This window comes from Macrobrachium rosenbergii, chromosome 50 (genome assembly GCF_040412425.1).
Source record: "Macrobrachium rosenbergii isolate ZJJX-2024 chromosome 50, ASM4041242v1, whole genome shotgun sequence".
Lineage (NCBI taxonomy): Eukaryota > Metazoa > Arthropoda > Malacostraca > Decapoda > Palaemonidae > Macrobrachium > Macrobrachium rosenbergii.
This window is the reverse complement of record NC_089790.1, coordinates 10,482,326-10,505,890: the sequence shown is the minus strand read 5'-3', so window position 1 is coordinate 10,505,890 and position 23,565 is coordinate 10,482,326. Positions and strand designations below refer to the sequence as shown.

At 35.8% G+C, this 23,565-nt stretch overlaps 1 protein-coding gene across 42 annotated transcripts in view; it reads right to left on the bottom strand.

The window, feature by feature from the left end:
- The window catches only part of Cadps (calcium-dependent secretion activator 1), a 760,773-nt gene that overhangs the window by 359,960 nt on the left and 377,248 nt on the right, over positions 1-23,565 (bottom strand). For 26 of the 42 annotated variants that reach the window (XM_067093725.1, XM_067093755.1, XM_067093754.1 and 23 more), the window contains 2 exons: positions 20,608-20,646; positions 2,018-2,156 (listed from right to left, as the gene is read on the bottom strand). In XM_067093725.1, coding sequence (XP_066949826.1) covers positions 2,018-2,156; positions 20,608-20,646 — 178 coding nt within the window. The remainder of the gene's footprint in view (positions 1-2,017; positions 2,157-20,607; positions 20,647-23,565) is intronic. The other 16 variants (XM_067093731.1, XM_067093767.1, XM_067093746.1 and 13 more) reach the window with 3 other exon arrangements.

Genomic DNA, 23,565 nt, shown 5'->3' with positions numbered 1-23,565 from the left:
ATAAACCATTACATATACCATCACATGGCAAGACATGACATTTACCAAAGAAATAGTGTCGGCTTACCTACACATCAAAAGAGCCAGGGGGCAAAATGTCTACTCAAATACAGTTCAAATTACTAAACCATTTAGAAGGGAAAGTGTGTTGTCTGATGAACAGAAAGTTTTTTATAGCTAGCATTTTCCTCAAGAATTTATTTAATTTTTCATGGTAAAGCTCTATATAAAACCGGTACTTTGTTGCAAAAATAAATTTTAGGCACAACAAACAAATCACACGATATAATCATGAACCTACTGGGAAGCTTCGTAGACATTTTTTGTAATAAAATTTCCCACTGATAATTTCCAACATGTGCCATTTCACGGTGACCTGCCGTCCATTGTTCTTTCCCCTAAACTGAATTTATTAGAAGAGAGAGAGAGAGAGAGAGAGAGAGAGAGAGAGAGAGAGAGAGAGAACACTGAAACTGAAGTGATAATCACAGGTAATTTCCCTTGGACAAAGGAACTCGATGGGTTTGTCCGTTTAGAAGAGGAGTATCAGTATTGATGATGATATCAACGATGATGGGATTACAAGAGAGTCCTCCCCTCCTCCCTCTCTCCCACCCACCCCCTCCCCTCCATACCAGCCCCACGTAAAAAGTATTTCAGGAAGTTGATTGATGTCTTTCATCGCGGGTGAAGTGGCAGGCCAAAGGGCGGGGAGAGAGAGAGAGAGAGAGAGAGAGAGAGAGAGAGAGAGAGAGAGAGAGAGAGAGAGAGAGTTTTTTTGTGAATAACGCTCGAATTAATGTTTTGGAATTACCTGCTTCCCTTTAGGTTAACGGTTATTGGGAGGACAAGAGTGAGCTGCCTAAAGGCATGGCGATATATTTCGGGGGAATTTAATGGAGGAAGAATATAGGGGAGAGTAGAGTGTTCTCTCTCTCTCTCTCCCTCTCTCTCTCTCTCTCTCTCTCTCTGCTCACAACAGTATGCATAAAATGTCCACATCTGTAAAACACGCCAGCACATCAAACCGGCAATTCATCTTTAAACTAATTACGGCAGCCCTTCTGAAGAGCGAACTGAAATATACACAAATAAATCTATAACCATTCTTTCCCTAATCATCTTTTGGGTCAGGGACAAAAAGACATGTCTGCGAGTTAATTAGCGAAATGGACTGCGTTCCCTAAATCAGTCATGTACCTCCCCTCCTCTGGGAAATAAGTATATATATACACACACTCTCTCTCTCTCTCTCTCTCTCTCTCTCTCTCTCTCTCAACCTCTCTCGCTAACAACCAGTGTAATCAAGTCTTGACTAATTAATGGGTGGCTCTGGAAACAATATACAGATTCTAATCAATCTGACGGTAATAATGCGGTCTCACATAATGAACATATTGGAATATTAATCCACACATCATTGACCGACGTGTGCTGAATGAAATGAACAACTGGTCTGTCAACATCCACTGCATGTGGATTTGCGCCTCTATCGAAAAAGCTATGTATCACAGATATTAACGAGAAAGAATCCTTAGTTTCTTAAATTTCTATTTCATTGTATGATTTAAAAAAATGGTCAAACTAAGAGCAAAATTAAACATATCACAACACAGACTCAACTGTTTTAAAGACGTGCAAAAATTAATTGAAATATTTATTTTCAATCAGCCAACGTAATTTTCACAAAATCGATATCAACTTCCGTACAACCGCGTCACTTTCTTCATGACCCAAAATTTTCCCATACTTCCTCCATAGGACCCTCTTTCCTTCCCAGAATCTGGATACCAGAGAACATTTACCTTTCCTTTGAATAATATTAGAGAACATTTACCTCCCTTTGAATAATATTAAAATCTGGAAAAAACATTTACCTTTCCTTTGAATAACATTGAACTCAAAATATTAAAAAAAAAGTAAGTCAAAAGAAAAAAATTCCCATAGGTCCGACGAAAACCAAACAGAATCGAGTGACCAAAATGATCACAGAATCGAACAGAAAACGTGTACTCACCGCTGGGTCCTCCTGGGTCATGGTCTTGTCACTCATGACCGACGGAGAAGGAGAGGTGGGCCTCGGGAGGGAGTTGGCCTTGGACACTCCCCCCACACTGAGGGTGTCCACGCTGAGGGTGCTCGCCGGAGACCCGCTTCTTTTTGGGCAGGAAGGCACGGGCAGCATGACACAAAAGCACGGCGTTAGGTGGATGCCCATTCGTCATCGTCGGTCACAGGGCAAGGGTGTGGATTTTTTTTTTTTTTTTTTTTTTTTTTTTTAAAGAGGTCGGTGACGTCACAGCAGGAACCAGCAGGAGTGTGAAGGTGGCGAAGAAAAAATGGAAGGAAAAAAACTGTTAGTAATTGTGTCGCGAACTTAAAAAAAAAAATTCAAAAGAATAATTTCGGTCATTGTTAAGCCTCGTTTACTGGGCCTCTGACAATTTATTGCAGTCCGTTTAAAGCAACAACCAATACATTTACTGCACAAAGAGCACACAGAGCTACTCATCAGTCTTCTCTTGACACGTTTTTGGGACGTCATAAGGGACACTGATTTGACACACTATCGTAAAGCACACTGTGACAACAGCACACTGACTTATCAATTACAATGTTAGTGTTACTCTACCACATTCAATCCATGAGGTGGCAATTACATGACATACTTCCAACATCACGTGGGATGAATGAGATGATCGAACATTACATAGGTGCATAGGCGCACACGCACACGCACACACACACACACACACATATATATATATATATATATATATATATATATATATATATATATATATAAATATACAGTACATATGTATATATATAATATATATACATATATATATATATATATATCATATATATATATATATATATATATATTTATATATATATATTCATATATGTATATATATTTTATATATATATATATATATATATATATATATATATATATATATATATATATATATATAATATAACAAAAATGAACAAAAACGGTATGTGTGACGACGTGTCAAAATTTATGAGGCATGATACATGAACAAACTGATCAATATGTAATAAACTGCCCCGAAACTTTAAAAGAGTTAGCTGACTTGGAAAATAACACATAAGTAAAAAAAATATATATAAAAAACCAGATTATCGAAAGTCAGTTTTCACTTTGATTTAAATACATTATCCTCTACAGAAAACAACGCCAAGGAGCGTGAGCAGTGATAAACCACCAGGAGTTGCACAATTTATACTATTTTCATAGGGTACGCCTAAATTTGCGCCATTCCACGAAAAATCTTCCTAACAAGCTCACATGATATAGGTAAAAAAAAAAAAAAAAAAAAAAAAATGATAGTACTGTACATGTATATGTTGAAGTTATTTTGTTTTTTTTCTGTAAAGGGCAATGGATGGGAAGCTTGCATTAGCCACTACTTGAAGGAAATGAAATTTGGAATGTAAAGAACGTGTGTAAATATAAAAAAAAAAACGTAAAACGTAAAACTTCCTCGAAAAAGTGATCTTCGATAAATACAAAAAATTACTCTGATTAATGGAGGTTACATTAAAGCCAAAAACAACTCTAATTCTAAAATTCTAGATGACAGAAAGCTGGAAGAGATGTGAGCCATGTCAATTAAATTATATACGAACTATATTAAACTTTGCGGCCACCTACGAAACTTGAAAACTGAACTAATTTTAGGTAATACAACAGTAACCATTCAGTAGTGATATTTTAAATATTTGAAAAAAAGATTTTATGGTATACCCTGGATCCCAGAGGGGCAGACCTTTAACTAAAGAGAACTTCAGCAGTATATTTTCGAGCCTTGCAAGCTTCTATTTGAACAAATGTTGGAGTAATAAAAAGCGACCATGAATCAAGAAAGCATGAACAGCTAAACTGTAGACAATAAATAATTCAAGTTCATCAGAACCCGTTATCTTCTATTTCACGAACACAATAAAATTGCAACTATGAGAGGGTGAGTTTAAAATATATCCAAAGTACCTGATAAATGAAAAATTTTTATAAAACCGAAAAATGAAGCTGGGAACACTTCCAGACCTAACACACAAAATCAATCGGAGGATTTCCAGTGAACAAAAATCTTTTACATAATCAAAGTTATGGCTAAAAAACTAATCGCTAAAAGAAAGGTCGTTATTCCATGAACAATTGTAAAATGGCCCTTTAAATCCACTCCACACACCAATACGTTAATTTTGAAAAACAAGTCTGGAACACTGTCCCGGCTAAGTCTTAGGAACATCGACTCTCTCTCTCTCTCTCTGTCTCTATTTTCTAAAAAAAAATAAACTAGTCTTAATAATATCAATTCTCAGGAATCTGTCAAAATAATGTGAACGGGATAAGTAAGGGAAAAAAAATACAACACCAGAAAGAAAAATTCTTTAGATAGTGTCTAGTGACACTATTTTCTCCGTTCTTTTGTGAGAGAGAGAGAGAGAGAGAGAGAGAGAGAGAGAGAGAGAGAGAGAGAGAGAGAGAGAGAGAGAGCTCGCAAGTTCGCAAAATTACCCACAGAAAAATCATGAATTTGTGACACTAGACCTATTCATGTTTCAATAATAACTTTAGTCTGTCTTGATAATGTTCTTGTCCCGAGTTTAAATCTACCCAATAAAAAAATAAAATAAAATAAAAATGCAAAACAGAAGCAAATGCTGAGACAAGAAAAATGAAACTCGGAATCCACTTCTCTCTCGGTGAGGGATTTCCGAGCGGCCACAATCTTCCGAACAATCATCTGATTTATCCGTTCATTCAATCACGCTTTACGGCTCCGTTAGCGTAACTCTATCTCATCCATCTCAGTACCACAGCACTTCATTCTTTGCTCTCGTCTCTCTCTCTCTCTCTTTTATTAACCAAACCAGTACAGTACTTTAGATATTAAATGATGGAAATATTTTTCATAAAGTTAACTATCATTTCAGCGTAATGAATCACTTTTCTCTCTCAGTGTCTCTCTGGTAAATTAAATCAGTAATTTAGATATTAAATGATGAAAAAGTTTTTCATAAAGTTATCTTATATAATTTCAGGCGAATGAATCTACCTCTCTCTCTCTTTCTCTCTCTCAAAAGGGAAATATCTATCTTTAAGTGTTTTATTCAAAAGTTGGCTTAGTTTCATGTGAGATATAAAGGCCTACTTAATACCACAAGCAGGAGTCAAAAAAACTATTGTCTTTGACGTCGAAAATCCATTCTATAAAACAACAAAAGTTGCCAGCAATAAATCCATTCAAAAGATTCAAACAAATAAAAAGGAAAAATAATCCACGAGAATCTACAGACATTAATTACTCTGCAATTTATTACTCATCAGACGCGAGACTAATTAATGACAAGTCTTTTGTACTATAAATTCCCAAACATGATTTATATCACAAGCGACGTTGTATAAAAAGGTGCACCAAATATGATATATTCACGAAAATAACAGCGATATTTCTGCTACTCTGTCAAAGGGTGCTCTTATATCTAACATGCACGAAGGGTGCAACCTGTCAAGTTAAGATTCGTCTCGCCATATAAAAGTAATGCGAATTAAATGAAGAAAAACATCTACCTCATAAAAATATGACATAAAATCCGACATCATCGAATCCAGCACTTCTTACGTGCTCATGGAAATTATGATTGATTTCGACTTCCCGAGAGAGAGAGAGAGAGAGAGGGGGGGAGGAGGGAGAGGGGGTGGGGGGGAGGTGAGCAGTAAATTGTGACGATCCCTAATATTACAAGAAAATTGCGTAATTACCTGGAACACCCTTTGTTAAATTAGGTAAAGGATAGGATGCAGTCACGTCCCACAACTTGACACAAATCTTCACTAACGTGGAATATAGTTTACACTAACGGAAAAAAAAAAAAAAAAAAAATATATATATATATATATATATATATATATATATATATATAATATAATTATATTATATATATAATTTTGCATTCTCAATTATATATTTGTACTTAAATTAGTACAAGTAAACAGTTCACTGTTTATTATCGTAGAACGTCAATAGCGTCATATTCACGGCAATATATGTGAATGCAAAAATATCGAGGCCAAATAGCCGACCGTTTGGAGACATTACAAAACGTCAAAGTAAAATGAACGCACTCAGAATTCAATAGCGAATTTTTCTAACTTCATACACTTGGAGCTCAGTGTTATGAAAAGAACAATAACCATCAACCTGAAAATAAACTTGCCTGAAATGAAAAGAGTCGGACTGGGGAACAACAATAGACCAGCTTCTATTCATATGCAAATGCGCGGTTGCATCCATAAATGGGGTTCAAATATCATGAACGCCCCAGCCAACCCCTCCTCCCCCCGCCACCAAGAACAACAACGTACACAAATTACTGCCACTTAAATGTTCGTATCACAGCTGGGGAAATCTGGACAGCCCTCTACTTTTAAAGCTTAGTAATGCGTGACACGGGGAATGTATTCCATTTTTAAACGGACAATCCCAGGGGTGCTTCACGAAAACTGATTTTGATCACTTCCAAAAGAGAAAGAAAAAATCCAGTCGCCATTCTGGATTAAACGAACACATCATTCGCAAGCTTATAAACGAGGTAAGGAATGGAATTAAAAGTAAAATTTAGACCAAAGGCCAAGCGCTGGGACCTACGAGGTCATTCAGCACTGAATGGGAAATTAAGAGTAACCATTTTCAAGGTGTAACAGGAGGAAAACCTCGCAGTTGCACTACGAAGCAATTTTTAGGAGAGGGTGGACAATAAGACCGAAGAAAGATAATATGACTGGAGGTATAATAAAAGGAATGAAAGGGGTTGCAAAGAACATCAAGTAACGCTTATAGTGCGCCGCATGGGGTGCAATGACGGCACAAACCCCCTAACGGGATAAACAAGATAACGTCTTCGGTGTGGTTAAAATAGCCACTGAACACGTCACGTGCACTCAATTCCTTCTACCTCTAACGTTCTTGATTCAACTTCCATTTCATACTTAGCTGGGCCACGGAATCTTTTCCAACCAATTTGAACTCAATAATCTCTAACATAAGAAGAAGAACTAAAGAGAAGCCTACGTTAAAACGAGACCAAACTTTAAACTGAAGATGGGCATTTACGGAAGTTATGTCTGACTTTAATGAGCTTAATTCTTAAATTAGGAAGCTACTAATTACATAACCATGTAATAGCCCACTCTGATGAGCTACAATTGGATTCCCGAGGGATTCTAGCAATTAAAAGGGAGTATCTTCGGAGGTGATGCTTTAAAAAGAAAGGAAACAGAAAAGGATCTCAAAATGATTCTTTAATTCCTCAAAGCTCACGTGATGATATAAAGAACAGAATAGTATGCAGAACTTAAGCCAATGACCAAGCGCTGGGACCTGTGAGGTCATTCAGCGCTGAAACAGAAACTGACTGTAAAAGGGTTTGAAAGGTGTAACACGAGGAAAATCTCGAAGTTGCACTATGAATCAGTTGTTAGGAGAGGGTGGAAAGTATGATGGAAGAAGAGAATATGAAGGGAGGTACAGTAAAAGGAATGAAAGGGGTTGTAGCTAGGGGGCGAAGGCACGCTGCAGAGAACCTTTTGTAATGCCTACAGTGCACCGCATGAGGCGCACTGACGGCACTAGCCCCCTACGAAGGTGCTAATATAAAGAATAATCCAGATTTCTCATTATAGTGTCTGATGATTAAATTTTTCAAGGTCACCATATACAAAACAATTTTGAATTTTATTATTTATTTGAAGAAACAATATCATGTTGTCAAGCTGATAAAATAGCCAATCAGTGACGGCATATAAACTTGAAATATATGATACAACAGTAGAGATTCATGTTTAATATTACACGAACCTACTGCTCCCATTCCTCAGTCAAAGCTTCGATATAAAAAGAAAATGGGAAAAAGTAAGCTCCAGACTCCTCAATCTTAATAAAGAAGCAAATATACCCAGACGGCGAAGACAGGTTTTAGGCAAAACTCTATGAGAAATGGGAACGGTATCAGTGCACTGCAGCCACGCAGGAGACGAATGCCTCTTCCCAGACTTCCAGACTAAAAGGAGTGTGTGTGTGTATGTGTGTATAACATATATGTATATATATATTTATATATATATATGTATATTTATATATATACATGTATATAAATTATATACACATACATATATGTATATATACATTTTATATTATATAATATATATAATCTTAAGCAAATCCCTTGCTTTATACCTGAATGTCAAAACCAAGATCGCAAGAAAATAAATAATTACATAAAGCTGGAAAGCTGGACTATAACTTCCACTTTTTAAATACAATATACCAAATTAAGAGCTGCAAAAATCGTGCAAAACCAATGATCGCGCGAAAAAAATATACAGATGCACAATATAATGTCATGTCATACATAAGTGTAAAATATCATTATATGGACACTTTTAACTCTAATATTATCAATTAGGCCCGGCTAATGAGGTTACCACTGAACTCTGAATGTCATTAAAGCAGTAAAAGCGAACTGCAAAAATAAAAACCATATTGTTGGAAAAACCAAAGGAATGGTTTACGATTCCTTACAAAATGATAATAACACTTCCCTATGTTGCAATGAGCTCGAGGGCAGCACTTTTGAATTACGTTGAGAAACATCGCCAGCAACACTTTCCATCACACGAAAAATATCACCAACAGAACATTTCACTTTTTGGCTAAACAAAATAATAATAATAATAATAATAATAATAATAATAATAATAATAATAATAATAAATACTTCCCCAAGTTGCAATGAACCTACGCAACAAAATAATAATAATAATAATAAAAAACCCCAAGTTGCAATGAACTCCCGCAACACTTTTGAATCAAGCTGCGAAACACCGCCAGCAACACCTCGTCCATCACGGGGAAAAAATATCACCAACAGCACATTTCACCGTCTCAAAAAAAAAGAACAAAAAGGACACCACCCTCACCACCTTCCCACGTGGTCATCCAACACTCGAGACTGGCGCTGCTCAGGAGCGGAAAGGATCTGTCCCCGGGGACTCAGAGAAATGACCTCTGTAACAAAAGACCCCTTAATGGCATTCTTCTCGGCAACCAGAGCTGCATTAGGACTCTATTCAACTTAATGACTTCACCCTCAGGACATATCATTTCATTGGGCGCCCCCCCTCCTCCTCCTCCTCCTCCCCCTCCTGCCGTGGGGGAACAGTATTTACCTTCCTTCATTCGGTTCTCTTTCCTCATCCCATCTGGAAGAGCCGTCTTGGTTTCTAGTTTCTTTGCTTGACAGCGCAGTACTGTACACTCACACAATATCTCTGCTTGATGGTACAGTACTGTACACTCACACAATTTCTTTACTTGATGGTACAGTACTGTACATTCACATAATTTCTCTACTTGATGGTACAGTACTGTACACTCACACAATTTCTCTGCTTGATGGTACAGTATTGTACAGTACACTCACACAATTTCTCTACTTGACAGCACAGTACTGTACACTGCCACAATTTCTCTACTTGACAGTACAGTGCTGTACACTCACACAATTTCTCTAATTGACAGTACATTCACACAATTTGTCTGCTTGACAGTACAGTACAGTACACTCACACAATTTCTGTACTTGATCGTGCAGTACTGTACACTTACACAATTTCTTTACTTGACAGTACAGTACTGTACACTTACACACTTTCTTTACTTGAAAGTACAGTACTGTACACTCACACAATTTCTTTACTTGGCAGTACAGTACTGTACACTCACACAATTTCTTTACTTGGCAGTACAGTACTGTACACTCACACACCTTCTTTACTTGACAGTACAGTACTGAACACACAATTTCTGTACCTGACAGTACAGTACTGTGCACTCAGACAAAGTTTAAATTTCTGTTTTGGACTGTATTTCTTTTCATGTTTTAAGATTCCATGCCATTATTTGTTATTATTCATACTTGGTTTTACTGGTCTTTTTTTTTATTTTACTTTGTTCTTTATAATGTTGTGTTTTTTTTTTTTATTGAACTGGCTTTATTCCAGCACAGGCTCTTGCCCATAGAGCAGCCCAAAATCCCTATTACGGTTTTGCAAAGAAAATCCATAGCTTTCATGCTGGCCCCACAAGAATGTCTGTAGGCAATAATAATAATAATAATAATAATAATAATAATAATAATAATAATAATAATAATAATAATAATAATAATAATAATTTACTTTCGTACGAAATTATCTTCCTGTTATTTGGAGCAGTACATTTACCCTCCAGAAAGAACGGCCATTAGCATTTACGAACAACTTTTATATATTTTTGCTGGTAATATTTCATTTATAAAAAATAACGTGAAGAGGCGTGTGTCGAAGTATTCTGCTTAGAATTAGTAAATGCACATTTTAAAAAGATGGAGACATTAAATAAAACCGGAAATACAAAAGTAGGCAAAGAATACAGCGGTAAGGACATGAATGGACTGACAGACTATATTACAATCTTCAATAAAATTTTTGTGACTAAATACAAATCTAAACACTGATTCTGCGCCAGCAATGCGGTTTCCTAATCTCAGAATAACACACGGCAATTCCTCCATTCTTTAATGTGGCTTGGTCATAATTTAAGGTTTTCAGAGTTTATATTTTATGCAGGGTTCGTGCCACTATTCCAACTTCAATATCGCCACAGAAAATATAAATACTTTTATGGAGGTTGAATCAGATATTCTGCATTTTTAACGCAAACATTTTTCTGGCAGGATTTTTCTTGAAAAATATGGCAGTTTTAAAAGAAAATACCCACTAGCTAAATAACTAGTGGCGTGTGTGTATATATATACACACATACATATATACACACACATATATATGACTATAAAATGTTTTCTATACCAGAATTCTATCTAATAAATTTTGCCCATAACAACACTAAAAGAAGGCAGATTTTACAGCGTTTTATTTCGGAAAAACTTGTTTCCCTCAACTGTCAGTTAAGGGAAACAGCTGTTTCCGAAATATAACACCATATAATCTATCCTCTTCAGTGTTGTTATGGGCGACCTGTTATACATATATATGTATATATATATATAATGTATACATATATATGTATATATATATATATATGTATACATATATATGTATATATATGTTACAGGCAGATAGCGAAACCAGGCATTTCGCGAACTGTCTGAAATTTCAGGCAGATAGCAAAATGCACTTAGGGACATTTGATCCGCCCAAGGGCTGGTACTAAACACGGTGAAACAGTGACTCGCCTACACTTTTTCGCCATGTTTAGTACTAGCACATGGGGGGTCATATGTATTTCGCCGTGTTCAGTACTACCCCATGGGGGATCGAATGTCCCTAAGTGCATTTCGCTTTCTGCCTGAAATTTCAGGCAGTTCGTGAAATGCCTGGTTTTGCTATCTGCCTGTACCATTTATATACTGTATATATGTACAATGAACTTCAAGTATAGACTTGAGAGCACTAGCAAATAACTATCTATCTCCTGGTGAAGAAACTCAAGCAACTGAATAAAAGATAGAAACGTCTCGACTTTCATGACACTAATACCGACATTTTTCCCCTTAAACTGACCTTTACAATATCTCGTAATGCCTTCATTCATCGCATCCTCTGAGCTGCAACCAACCATGCGAAACTGTCGCACAGAAATTGCTAGTCTGCAGAAAATCGTACCCTTGTCCTATGACCTTTAAAAATCCTTTGGTGTAATATATATATATATATGTATGTATATATATATATATATATATATATATATATATATATATATATATATATATATATATATATATATATATATATATATATATATATATATATATATATATATAAATATAAGCATTCTTTATTATAGTGTGGGTATGGTGGTGAAATATTTCATTGTCTAGTGACCAAAAAAATAAAACCAGCCACCATGAAAAACTGAAATAGGCTTATTCAATCATCGTCGTTAGATTCGAGCCATTTTCCACGTCAATGAATATCGACTTACGTTAACTTTCATTCAAATCTGCTTTGAGTCAGGAAATTCCCTTATCAAAAACGCGTTGGCAAAGGGTTCTCATATATAAAAAGTTCACCACACTAACTGCTGTGGCTACACAAACTTTCTCACTCGGCTTTTCTGAATAGCTGATGAGTACATGGCATTAAAACTTAATATTTTCAGTCCAAAGTTTAAAATCTAAAAATTAACATGACAGACGTTCGTGCCACTCGATAACATATAAGTACCAACATGTGCTTTTGACTACTACTTTCTATTATAAAAATATCACGAGACGGTTAGTACTAATAAGATCTTATACGAAAACCATCGATAGAAATTTTACAAGGGACCAAGAGACGGTCAAGACTGACCAAAATGCTTCAGGCCCCACACCAGTTTGTATTAAATGATGCCCAACCCACTTCATGAAAAGATTGAAAAGTTAAGTATATCTTTGTTTAACCAGACCACTGAGCTGATTAACAGCTCTCCTAGGGTTGGCCCGAAGGATTAGATTTATTTTACGTGGCTAAGAACCAACTGGTTACCTAGCAACGGGACCTACAGCTTATTGTGGAGTTCGAACCACATTATAGTGAGAAATGAATTTCTGTCACCAGAAATAAATTCCTCTAATTCTTCACTGGCCGGTCGGAGAATCGAACGCGGGGCCAGCAGAGTGCTAGCTGAGAACGGTACCCACCCGTCCAACGAGGAACTGTTAAAAGATGAAGTGAAGCTAAGAAAATTATTTAGGAATTACCCTATAGGGGCAAAGAAACCCACATTATGGAATCCATATGTTATCTAAGACCGATCAAGCCGGCTGACTCCTGGGACTGGCAATCCTGGCGCCTACAACAAAGACTAAAGAGTGGAATACAGTCAGGACGTTTTCAAAACAATGACGAAAGTAGTGCGTGTAGAACGAGGGTAGGGAGGAAGTACCTATCCGAAACTTCAAGCAGATATACCAACCGAAAACAGGCTCCTTCTCGAGAAATGTCCACAACAACGGGGTTGCAGGATGGAGGACAGATCATTCTCAACAAACATCAATGTACCCAAGTTTAAGCTATAAATAATGATTCCTGCATCATTTTGTAAAATGCTAATGTCAAGAATGTGAGCGATATATATCTAAATGTGATCTATAAGGTAACTTGCAAGAAATGCATGATAACTTATAGTGTAGTCACTGTCTGCTATAAATGCAAGACAATGACTACACATTTGTTACGCCCTGAAAGACTAAAATACAATGAGCAGAATAAAGGACACAGACACAAAAGAATAAAAAAAAAGACAATGAAACAGAACATGAATATATACTACCTCACATAGGCTGAGAATTCAAAGAATGGCATTTCCACCAAATAAAGGCGCACACACACACACACACAGAGAGAGAGAGAGAGAGAGAGAGAGAGAGAGAGAGAGAGAGAGAGAGAGAGAGATGGATGGCATTATTGAGTAAGCACGTATGAAGGGAGTAGTGCCGTGACACCGTCATAATCCAGCCACTGAGCTCGAAGGTTCTTGCAATTCAACCTAGCTCGCATCACCTCACGAGATCACCCGCAGCAATACAGAACGCGGGCAAATGGGAGAATCAGCCGAGGCTGTCGCAGGAGGCGTGAGCCTTTGAAATACACAATTTCCAGTGGAAATGGGGAGACAGGCTGCTTGACATGAGCGAATAAATAAATAACAATATTCACGTTAACAATACTGGACGAGTAAAAGTCCTGACGACACCAGAGAAAAAGTATGGCACAAACAAGATTAGAAAGTAGAATTTAGGCCACAGGCAAAGCGCTGGGACTTATGAGGTCGTTCAGCCCTAAACGGAAATTGATAAGGAAAAGGTTTGAAAGGTGTAAAAGGCGGAAAACCTCGCAGTTGCACTATGAATCAATTGTTAGGAGAGGGTGGAAAGTAAGATGGAAGAAAGAGAATATCAACGGAGGTACAGTAAAAGGAATGAAAGAGGTTGCAACTAGGGGCCGAAGGGACTCTGCACAGAACCTTAAGTAATGCCTACAATGCACCGCATGAGGTGTACTGACGGCATTAACCCCCTACGGAGGGGCACCGACAAGAACTCAAGGAAAAACTCACATGTACAGATATAAAAAAAAATATGACCCATTACAACCAATCAATAATAACGCAAATAATATGAACCCGCGACTATGTGGAAAAAGGAAAAAAGAAAGTTTGTGTATGCACACGCGAGACAAGGGGGGGCCGCTAGAGATAGTCTCTTAATGGGCAGTTCATTCTGCTATTGTTATCAGCTGACTCGAGGCCGTATTTCAAACAAAAGAAACAAAATTCGAAAGCTGACTGCTATTGTTAAGACCCACGTCGTACATTCTGGTAGCAGATGCTGGCCTCGGGATGTGTGTGTGTGTGTGTGTTTGCTTTCTACTAATAGTGTGTGTGTGTTTGCTTTCTACTGGCTTACCTAAACATTCAAATCAATGTAAAAACTGTTCAAATATATAACTAACTGAAACACTGAATTATGAGGAGAATAATCCAATATCTGTTTATCTTTTCCAACACGCGAAACATAAAAACGTTAGTGACTCTATCTTACAACATTTAGGAAATCTCAACATCATCAAAAAATCTGAATGGTTTACCTAAATATCTAAATCAATAACATCATGTCATGTATTTTACTATATTGCCTGCATATCTAAACTAATGAAAAAATAAGACAACTGGCTACATAACCAATGTAATTAATACGAAACCGCTATAAAAAAAAAAAAAAAAAAATCAAATATCAAACTACCTATTCGATACACAACATGAAACCATTAATAAAAAATTGAAGCAGCTGCTTGGCTTAACTAAATACACAATTTAAACCAGTATATTTGGTAAACTTCCCGAAAGATATTTATAAATTATACATTTTGTTCAAGCATCTAACTTGAATACTTCAATTAAAAAATGTATTTCAGAAGTCTTGATACTCCATCTAAATGTACCAATATTTTAAACATTTGGTAGTTTACCTACTGGAGAAAGATGTGGATGCAATTTGGTGCAACAATAATTATTGGGTGTATTTTCCAAATGATGAAATTTTTATTGGCCATCTGTAAAGATATGGCGTGTTGTTCATGAGAAATCTGCCAATCCTGCATCACTTACCACCAATGAATGTTTTCATCAAGCCTCACTATAATATGTTCACAACCATCACCCGTTTTCCTCAAGTTTAATTAAAAAAATGCTCATTAGTTCCCAATTTTCTTTACATACTAACAAACGGTACCAAATCCTATCCTCCTAGGCGGAGATAAATATTGGTAATAGTGAGGGTGTTGTCGAGTTTAAGCTATCCTTACGCCAGCACGTGCCCTTGCTCTTAGGCAACCCTTAAACTTGTGAGGTAATTCAAAATTTTTTTATTTGATTTCGCTCCGTAATACACCATACGCTAAAAGTAATTATTTCGAAAATACAAAATATAAACCTAAAGCAGAGGCAAATGTATTATATGCTAGAAAAATGTAAAGTGTCATTCATTAATAAAGAACAGAACGGAAGGCGGTAAATAACACATAAACAATAACAGGTCTAACACAAACTCAGAGATCTTGAGATGAAGAAAACTGGAAGAGTAACCTCCTTCAATTGTTTCTTCAATTGATGGATATTTTCACCAAAAGAAATGAAAACTATTCAACACATGCATTACAATATTTTCGAAGATGCGTAAATCCGCATCCTTCGTCCCTGACTTTTTACATAAAAATATCTGTACAAGCTTAGAACTAATTACAAAATCTAACTGTACAACAGACAAGCAAAAATTCTAAAAACATGGGCATTTATAAAACATAATTTTTATAAAATTCCAAGCACAAGAATGAGTGGGTACGAGCAAACACACGGAGGTTAAATATTGACACAGTAATGTATGCAAATTACGTGCATATTAATTTTATGTACAGAAAAAGTTTTCGAATATCTGACTAACTCCTGAATTCTTCCGCAGGGTAATCGATGAGCTGAGTTGACAGTAGCTTAAATCAATTATTTGAAAATTACATACAATAAAAATAGGTAAAAAATGCGCCGAAGTTTCTTCGGCTCAATCGAGTTTTCTGTACAGCCGCTACAGAGTATAATCAACGCCACCGAAATAAGATCTAACTTTCGGTGGTCTCGGTATAATGCTGTACGAGCATTGGCCCATGAAACGTTATCCACGTCCCGGTGATAGCCTGCCCTATATCGTTGCCAGACGCGCGATCATAGCTAAATTTAACCTTAAATAAAATAAAAACTACTAAGGCTACAAAGTTGCGATTTGATAAGTTTGATAATTGGAGGGTATATGATCAACATACCAATTTGCAGCCCTCTAGCCTCAGTAGTTTTCAAGGTTTGAGGGCGGACAGACATGCAAAGACGGCACAATAGTTTTCTTTTACAGAAAACTAAAAATGTAAAACTATATTCCTTTTATAATAAATAACAGTAATATCGAATATAAGACACACCTGAGGTAAATAAATAGTGTTAAGAACAAAAATTTAATGTTACGTGTTTGCATCAACATCAGCCAAAACAACCGCAGGAATCAATAATAATATTATAAAAAATAACAATGAACTAAAAATAAAAATCTTGATGACTCCAAATATCATTGGAGAGTCACTGAATCGTATGATTTCCCGGATATTTTTTTTATGACAAAAATATGCATATGAATTAGATGAGAGAGAGAGAGAGAGAGAGAAGAAACGACAGAATCTAGGAAGAGAAACCTTGTGGAGAGAGAGAGAGAGAGAGAGAGAGAGAGAGAGAGAGAGAGAGAGAGAGCAACAAAAAAAAAATTATGACCATATTAAATCTCGACCGGGATTCCCCGCCCTACCCTTCTGAAAACCGTTATATATGGGACACTTTTGCCTTGCATTACACGCAATAAAGCTCCAATAAACTACATCATAATGTGCGAAGAAAGGCTTCCAGTTCTTATCCTTAAAAAAAAAAATATATAATAAACTTTCCTCACAATAAGAAAAAATGAGGTCCTGTCTCCGTACGGGACTTCATACTTAAAAGTTACAATACCAGTCTTCGTGCAGGACTTAATATCTCATGTAAAAAAAAAACGATGTTTCCTAACGCTTTAAATGATGTTGAATTAATTAAGAAAAATGTAATTACACGTTGAAATAATTAAAAATATGTAATTACAAGCCTCATAACACAACAAAAATGTCAGCAAGAATAGAACGTAGGATCGACCAAATGTAACGATATGGTGACGTTGACACGAGAAGACGATAAAAACATAGGCGATTCATTTTTTTTATTATGTTTAAGAAACATTTTCACTAGGTTGTAAATAAGTAGAATTGTATTTTTCCTAACACTCGAAAAATTTTCGCTGCGAATTTTCTTCAGTTCCATACCTCCACCTCCCAGAATATATCAAATAATAAGAAAATCTTAAATTAATCTATAAACTAACACGGCGCTAAAGATCTCGGCCATATATAATGAATATACTCATTTCTTACAAGATTCAAAATTAAAGAACTTTTCATATTATGATATTCACAAAACAAAAGTTGATTATACTCCTAGAGCGCACTTTCAAAGAATTAAGAGTGAAAGGATAAAGCGAAAAACAAACCTATTAAAACAATTACACTTCTGACAGTTTTAGCTGTACAAAGACTTTAGAAAGTGTAAGCTACACGTAATTTAATTGCTCGTTCCTTCAGAAGGCTGGTTATAAAAGATTTAATTTAATAATAAAAAAAAAGCCTGCGCAAAGTATGAGCTAAAAAAAAAAGGGATTAAGATCCTAATATGAAACAGAAGCGGTGTAAATTAGGAAGGCGGAAAAGAGAGTGTTACGCTTAAATGTCAAGTATAAACGAACGAGAATAAACATACAGGACGATTATAATATCAGTGATAATGATGGGGTTAGGAAGTACTGTTTTCATTCACGAAATACAACACACATGACGATACCAGTTAATATTTGCACTATTATACATGTGTCAAGTACAAACAAGGAAGAACACGAAAATAGCAACGTCAAAATTAATGCTTTTATGATGGTGACGATGAGAATTTCATCCATACCTTTCCTCCAGCACACGGCACACAAGGATGATTATGATGTGGATGATCAACACCGATGACAAGAATCATTATGATGATAACAGCGACAATGATTTATAACAATACTGACGATTCTAACACCACCACGCTTTCATCGACACACACAAATCCCATATACCTCTTAGGTAAGCCGTAGTGTCTTACCGTAAACACCAGTATATTAGTCAGACATCAATGTAACTAGGACACCAGACACATAAGCATTAAAAAAAAAAAAAAAAAAAAATTACAGTATTCAGTGTTTCGACATCGGTTCTCGATGCCTCAGACGAGGTCACACCTCCGTCAGATCCAAACATAAAAAGCAACAAGACAATAACCCTTCAATACACTGACCCAGCATTCAGTATGTGCTCTAATTGTGTCTTGTTGGTCAACAATCCTGAGAGCTTCTTCTTTCAAAATAACCCAATGGGCAAAAACAAAGGAAATCAATGATATGAAATAACAATGTAATTTCTGAACAGAACGGATAAAAAATATTAAATCAACTGCTTTACAAATATATATATATATATATATATATATATATATATATATATATATATATATATATATATATATATATATATATATACACACATATACACATATATATATATATATATATATAATATATATATATATATATTCATATATATATATATATATATATATATATATATATACATATATACATATTACTTATATAATGTTCTGAAAATGCAAGGTCTTCCAAGTTCTCAAAAATACAACTTATATCAAATGAGCAATAACCTGCAAATTAATTAGCTGGAAGTGTCAGGACACCTCATAAACACTCATCAGATTACACACTGTATGCGAAGTCGGGCACAACAAAAACTCAAAACTTGTCATAAGGAGACATTAAAAAATACTTCATAAGCTAAACCAGCAGCAGCATAAATTCATAAATTCTTGTGAGGTGTAAGCTTCGGACAATAAAATATTTTGCAAAAAATAAATTCCATAAAAATACATAATAATAAAATAAACTGAAAGGGCATACCAGTGCAGTGCACTTCCTTGTGTCTGTGAATTCTCTCATCATAACAAGTTTACAGTTTCTACTGTACACAAGCAGTGCAGATTGGACATCATACTCTACGTGGTGGAACAAAACGTGAGTGAGGGGAGGGGGGAAGTGACGTGTGGGTGAAGGGGGTCGGGGGGAGGGGGTGGCAGTCATAAAGATGCTGGATAAGGCAACAGTGCTAAGGGTAGGCACAACATTCCTGGACACAGAGCTAAAGTCTCGGGTTTATCTGTAACATCTCAAAAGGCACTTGTTCCTTGGGGTTCATTTTCCTCCCGAATTCCCCTTAATCTTGTACCTGCTGGCTTTAATAACATGTAATATAGAGAGAGAGAGAGAGAGAGAGAGAGAGAGAGAGAGAGAGAGAGAGAGAGAGAGAGAGAGAGAGAGAGAGCAAATAAGTGAAGGAAAAAAACTGTCCGTTGATATCAAACTTTTGTTTGATACAATTCCATTAACCAGCCATGCGTATTCCCACTATACAGTGGTTTCCAACACATGTGAATCTGTGGTCCTTTTAAAATTGGATGTACAGTACAATATGAAGTACTGCCTTCTTTTCCTTTACAGTTTATTATCCCAAAATCCAAGTCTTACTTGCATTTTTTCTGTCCCTCCATTCGAATTTAACACTATACCAACAATGGAGACACTCAGAAATAACAGTAAACTGACATATTCAACATATTTTTACCATACTATTTTTAGCCTTTCCGACATCTGTTTCTTTTATTTTCAGTAGGTGAAAACTAAGAGAGCGAGTCTGCGACAAGTTTTGTCATTATTTTGTTCTCAGACTAGCTTAAGAATTACAGAAACTCATATGATTTACATTTTCATATTTGGTCTGGTGAACTACAGTTAATTAATTTTCAGGCTGGAATAAGTTCCACATACAATGGCTAAAATTCGAAAGGAAGGTAAAATGTTTTCAGCTGAATCTATCTCTGGCCCAATGAACCATGATTAGTTTAAATGAACCTTATATTAAAGATATATTTTCAATAATTTTCAAGATGAAAGAATCTTGCAACCTCATTAAATGTGTGATTTACAAAAACAGGCCTTTAAAATCTGAATTTTTAATCGACTCTGTAAGGGTCAAAGCTTTAATTTATTAGCTAATATACTCTTTAAATTCCGAGACAAAAGTAGATCATACCAAGGTGAGAAAACAGTGAAGCCTTCAAATCGTGAGAATCGCAAAAAGTTGGAAAAATGGGAGGAAAAAAATGAAGCCACTCTGAATCCAGTGCCCGAGTTACAGACCGAGACTCTTTGGGTTAAGGATAAATAAAAAAGTTGTGGGATTGAACAAACCTACTGTCATACCCTTGGCCTGCCCTAATGCTCGATCGCCTGCAGAAGGAAAATGGTTTTGTTAACTACAGGAAATTCACGAGGGTTGAGGGAAGCCTTTTACGGAGAACCTTCCACCGAAGATCCTGATCATTTGAGGGCGATTAAGCAAACTCACATGGTTGTTCTAAAGGGCGTAACGGTGACAGCTTCCAGCTTTCAACGCCACGACCAATAGAACACAACCGGCGTTTGCCAATCGAGGTCATCCCAATACAATGCAATTTTAGAATATGAATAAAACTGATGGAGTTGTTTAGCAGGGGTTTAAGAACTTATGAAGACTGTAAGACGTGAGGTCTCATTCAGGGAGCTTTATGTAGACGTATAACTCTTGCATGAGCTATTTCAAGCACTACTACTTAACACTAGTTCTGCCTTAACCTAAAATATGGTACTGAAACTAATAGCCTTTGCGGCTACTATAACTAGTTCTGGTAGCTTTCTGCAAATCAGTCTGAAACAAAATAAGATTTCTGCAAAAAATAAATTAGTAATGACAACTTGAATTGTTAAAAATTTTACAAAGACTAACTTACTATAAAAGTTGATAAAAAACCATTACATGGAGTATATCACCTACGTGGAACTCTAAAAAGATACTGAGTACCAATCTACGAGGATGTATCAGTACCAATATACTAATGACCATACACCTCGAAAAACTAGGTTATGCCAGGTCAGGTCATAAATACGAAGCTCTAGAAACTCTCTGAATCAAACCTGACAACATTCAATTTTCTTTAAATGAAATAAAGAACAATCTTTTACAACTTTACCATGCAGAGGTCAAATCTGTTGGAAAAAAACTGACACAGCATTAGCAGAATGTGGCATCACAAAAATGTATCACAACCAACCATGAAACGAATATATGGGAAGTTTTGATATTAAAAGATAAAATGGTCGAGCTGCTCTTGCGATGATAAACCAAGAGGCTCTTTGTTGGGAAACTTGCATTCAAAAGCATAGAACATTATATAGCAAGAATACTGAAACGTTTATATTAATTTTCACCTAAGGTAATATAATTATCTTCGTATCAAAAATACCAAAAAAAAAATTTTTTGGGGGATAACCAAATATACAAAAAAGATCATAGTTGCCTTAAAATTTTAGAAATATATCCAAGTGGGAGATCATAAATTTGATATATAAGTAAAATGTATTAAACCCATGAGAGAAATATGACCAGCACATTCAGCATCTTATCCTCTTCCTTACACCTAATAGACAAAATTACGATCACACATGCTGCTCCGCCGTCCGGAGAGAAACAATAAAATTGGCATATCTAAGCCATTATATAAATAAATGACCTCATTCTCAGAGAGAGAGAGAGAGAGAGAGAGAGAGAGAGAGAGAGAGAGAGAGAGAGAGAGAGAGAGAGAGAGAGAGAGAGAGAAGAAGTGTTAAGATGAAATTTATTGACTGATGTAAGAAGCTGGTGTGAAACCTATCGCCTCGGGGCCGGCGGAATTTCCACGGTTGTTGTCTTCTATTTCATTTAGTTAAAAGTAAGAATGTTGAACACTTTACTACCCTCTCGCATGTAGGTTGAATTTAAGAATTTTAAATGAAGATAGATTTTCTTCAAGGGAAAAAATACCAGTTGCTTGAAACATTACAAATGTTATCATATTTTGGGATCAAAATAATTTTAGAGCAAAACTTGATTTGCGGATGGAAAATTCCTTTTAAGATTAATAAAGGAAAAAGATTTTCGGATGGAAAATTCCTTTTAAGATTAATAAAGGAAAAAGAAATATCTCAACCACAAGACAAAATGAGATTTCAGTTCTTAGCCATCATGGCTTATTCAAGGTAAGGGAGCATTTCAAAAATACATGGCAAGTTTAATCTTTCAACTGAATCTTATGTGAATGACAGCTCACGTTAATGGATTGCAACTGTGACTAGGACACGTCATTCACTGAAACAGGGTCCAAGATGACTTACACCGCGAACGATAAAACACCAACATGGAGTGATTACTAGCTGTCAAAACAAACATTTTAAAATTTAACAACAAAAGTAAGCTTCTCTCAAAAAATATCTAATCCATGGGCCAATACTAACATGTAAAACGATTTTCCCAAAATTCCCCTTAGGAAGTTGGAAATTATCTATAAAAAAAAAACGCAGCAAAGATACCACCCACCCAGTACTGAAATTCATTTCGCCTAACGTGCAGGTTGTTGTCAAAGATCTTTTGTTTTATTTAAAATCTATTTAAACAATTTGTCTTGGGAAAACTCTCTGAAGCAATTAAAGCTTTCGGTTTTGTACTCGAAGATGAAATTTCAAATTAGGGATCATTAGACGGACTCTGGCTCTCAACAAATAAGCGTATTATATATATATATATATATATATATATATATATATATATATATATATATATATATATATATATATATATATATATATATATATATATATATATATATATACATGTCTGGATCCAGAGAATACGAGACAGCAGCAACGGTCACATTCATCATTTAACTGTGACACTAATTGCTTACTAAACCTACACAGAAGGCTAATCAGCACTGCAACAGAATCCCCTATACACACTCCACAATCCACCTCAATGTTGCACGTACACACACACACACACACACCGACAAGTATAAAGATCGCAAGTCTATCGTTTCTACTTAGAGGGGGAGACGAAACTAAAGTACCGATATATTGAGGAGACTAAGTTTCATCAGTAAAAATAAAAACGGGCCAAAAACTTAACGAGGTATTAGGAAACGACGAACTTCATCACGACACAGCTGTCGCCATCACCTGAGTTTCAGCTGCAGCTGTGCAAGTGCCGTAGTAGACAACGGACAAAAATAAAAAAAAGTACAAGGCATGGCGGGAAAATTTTGGATATTGCAATCGAAGGGGGAACAGACAAAATCT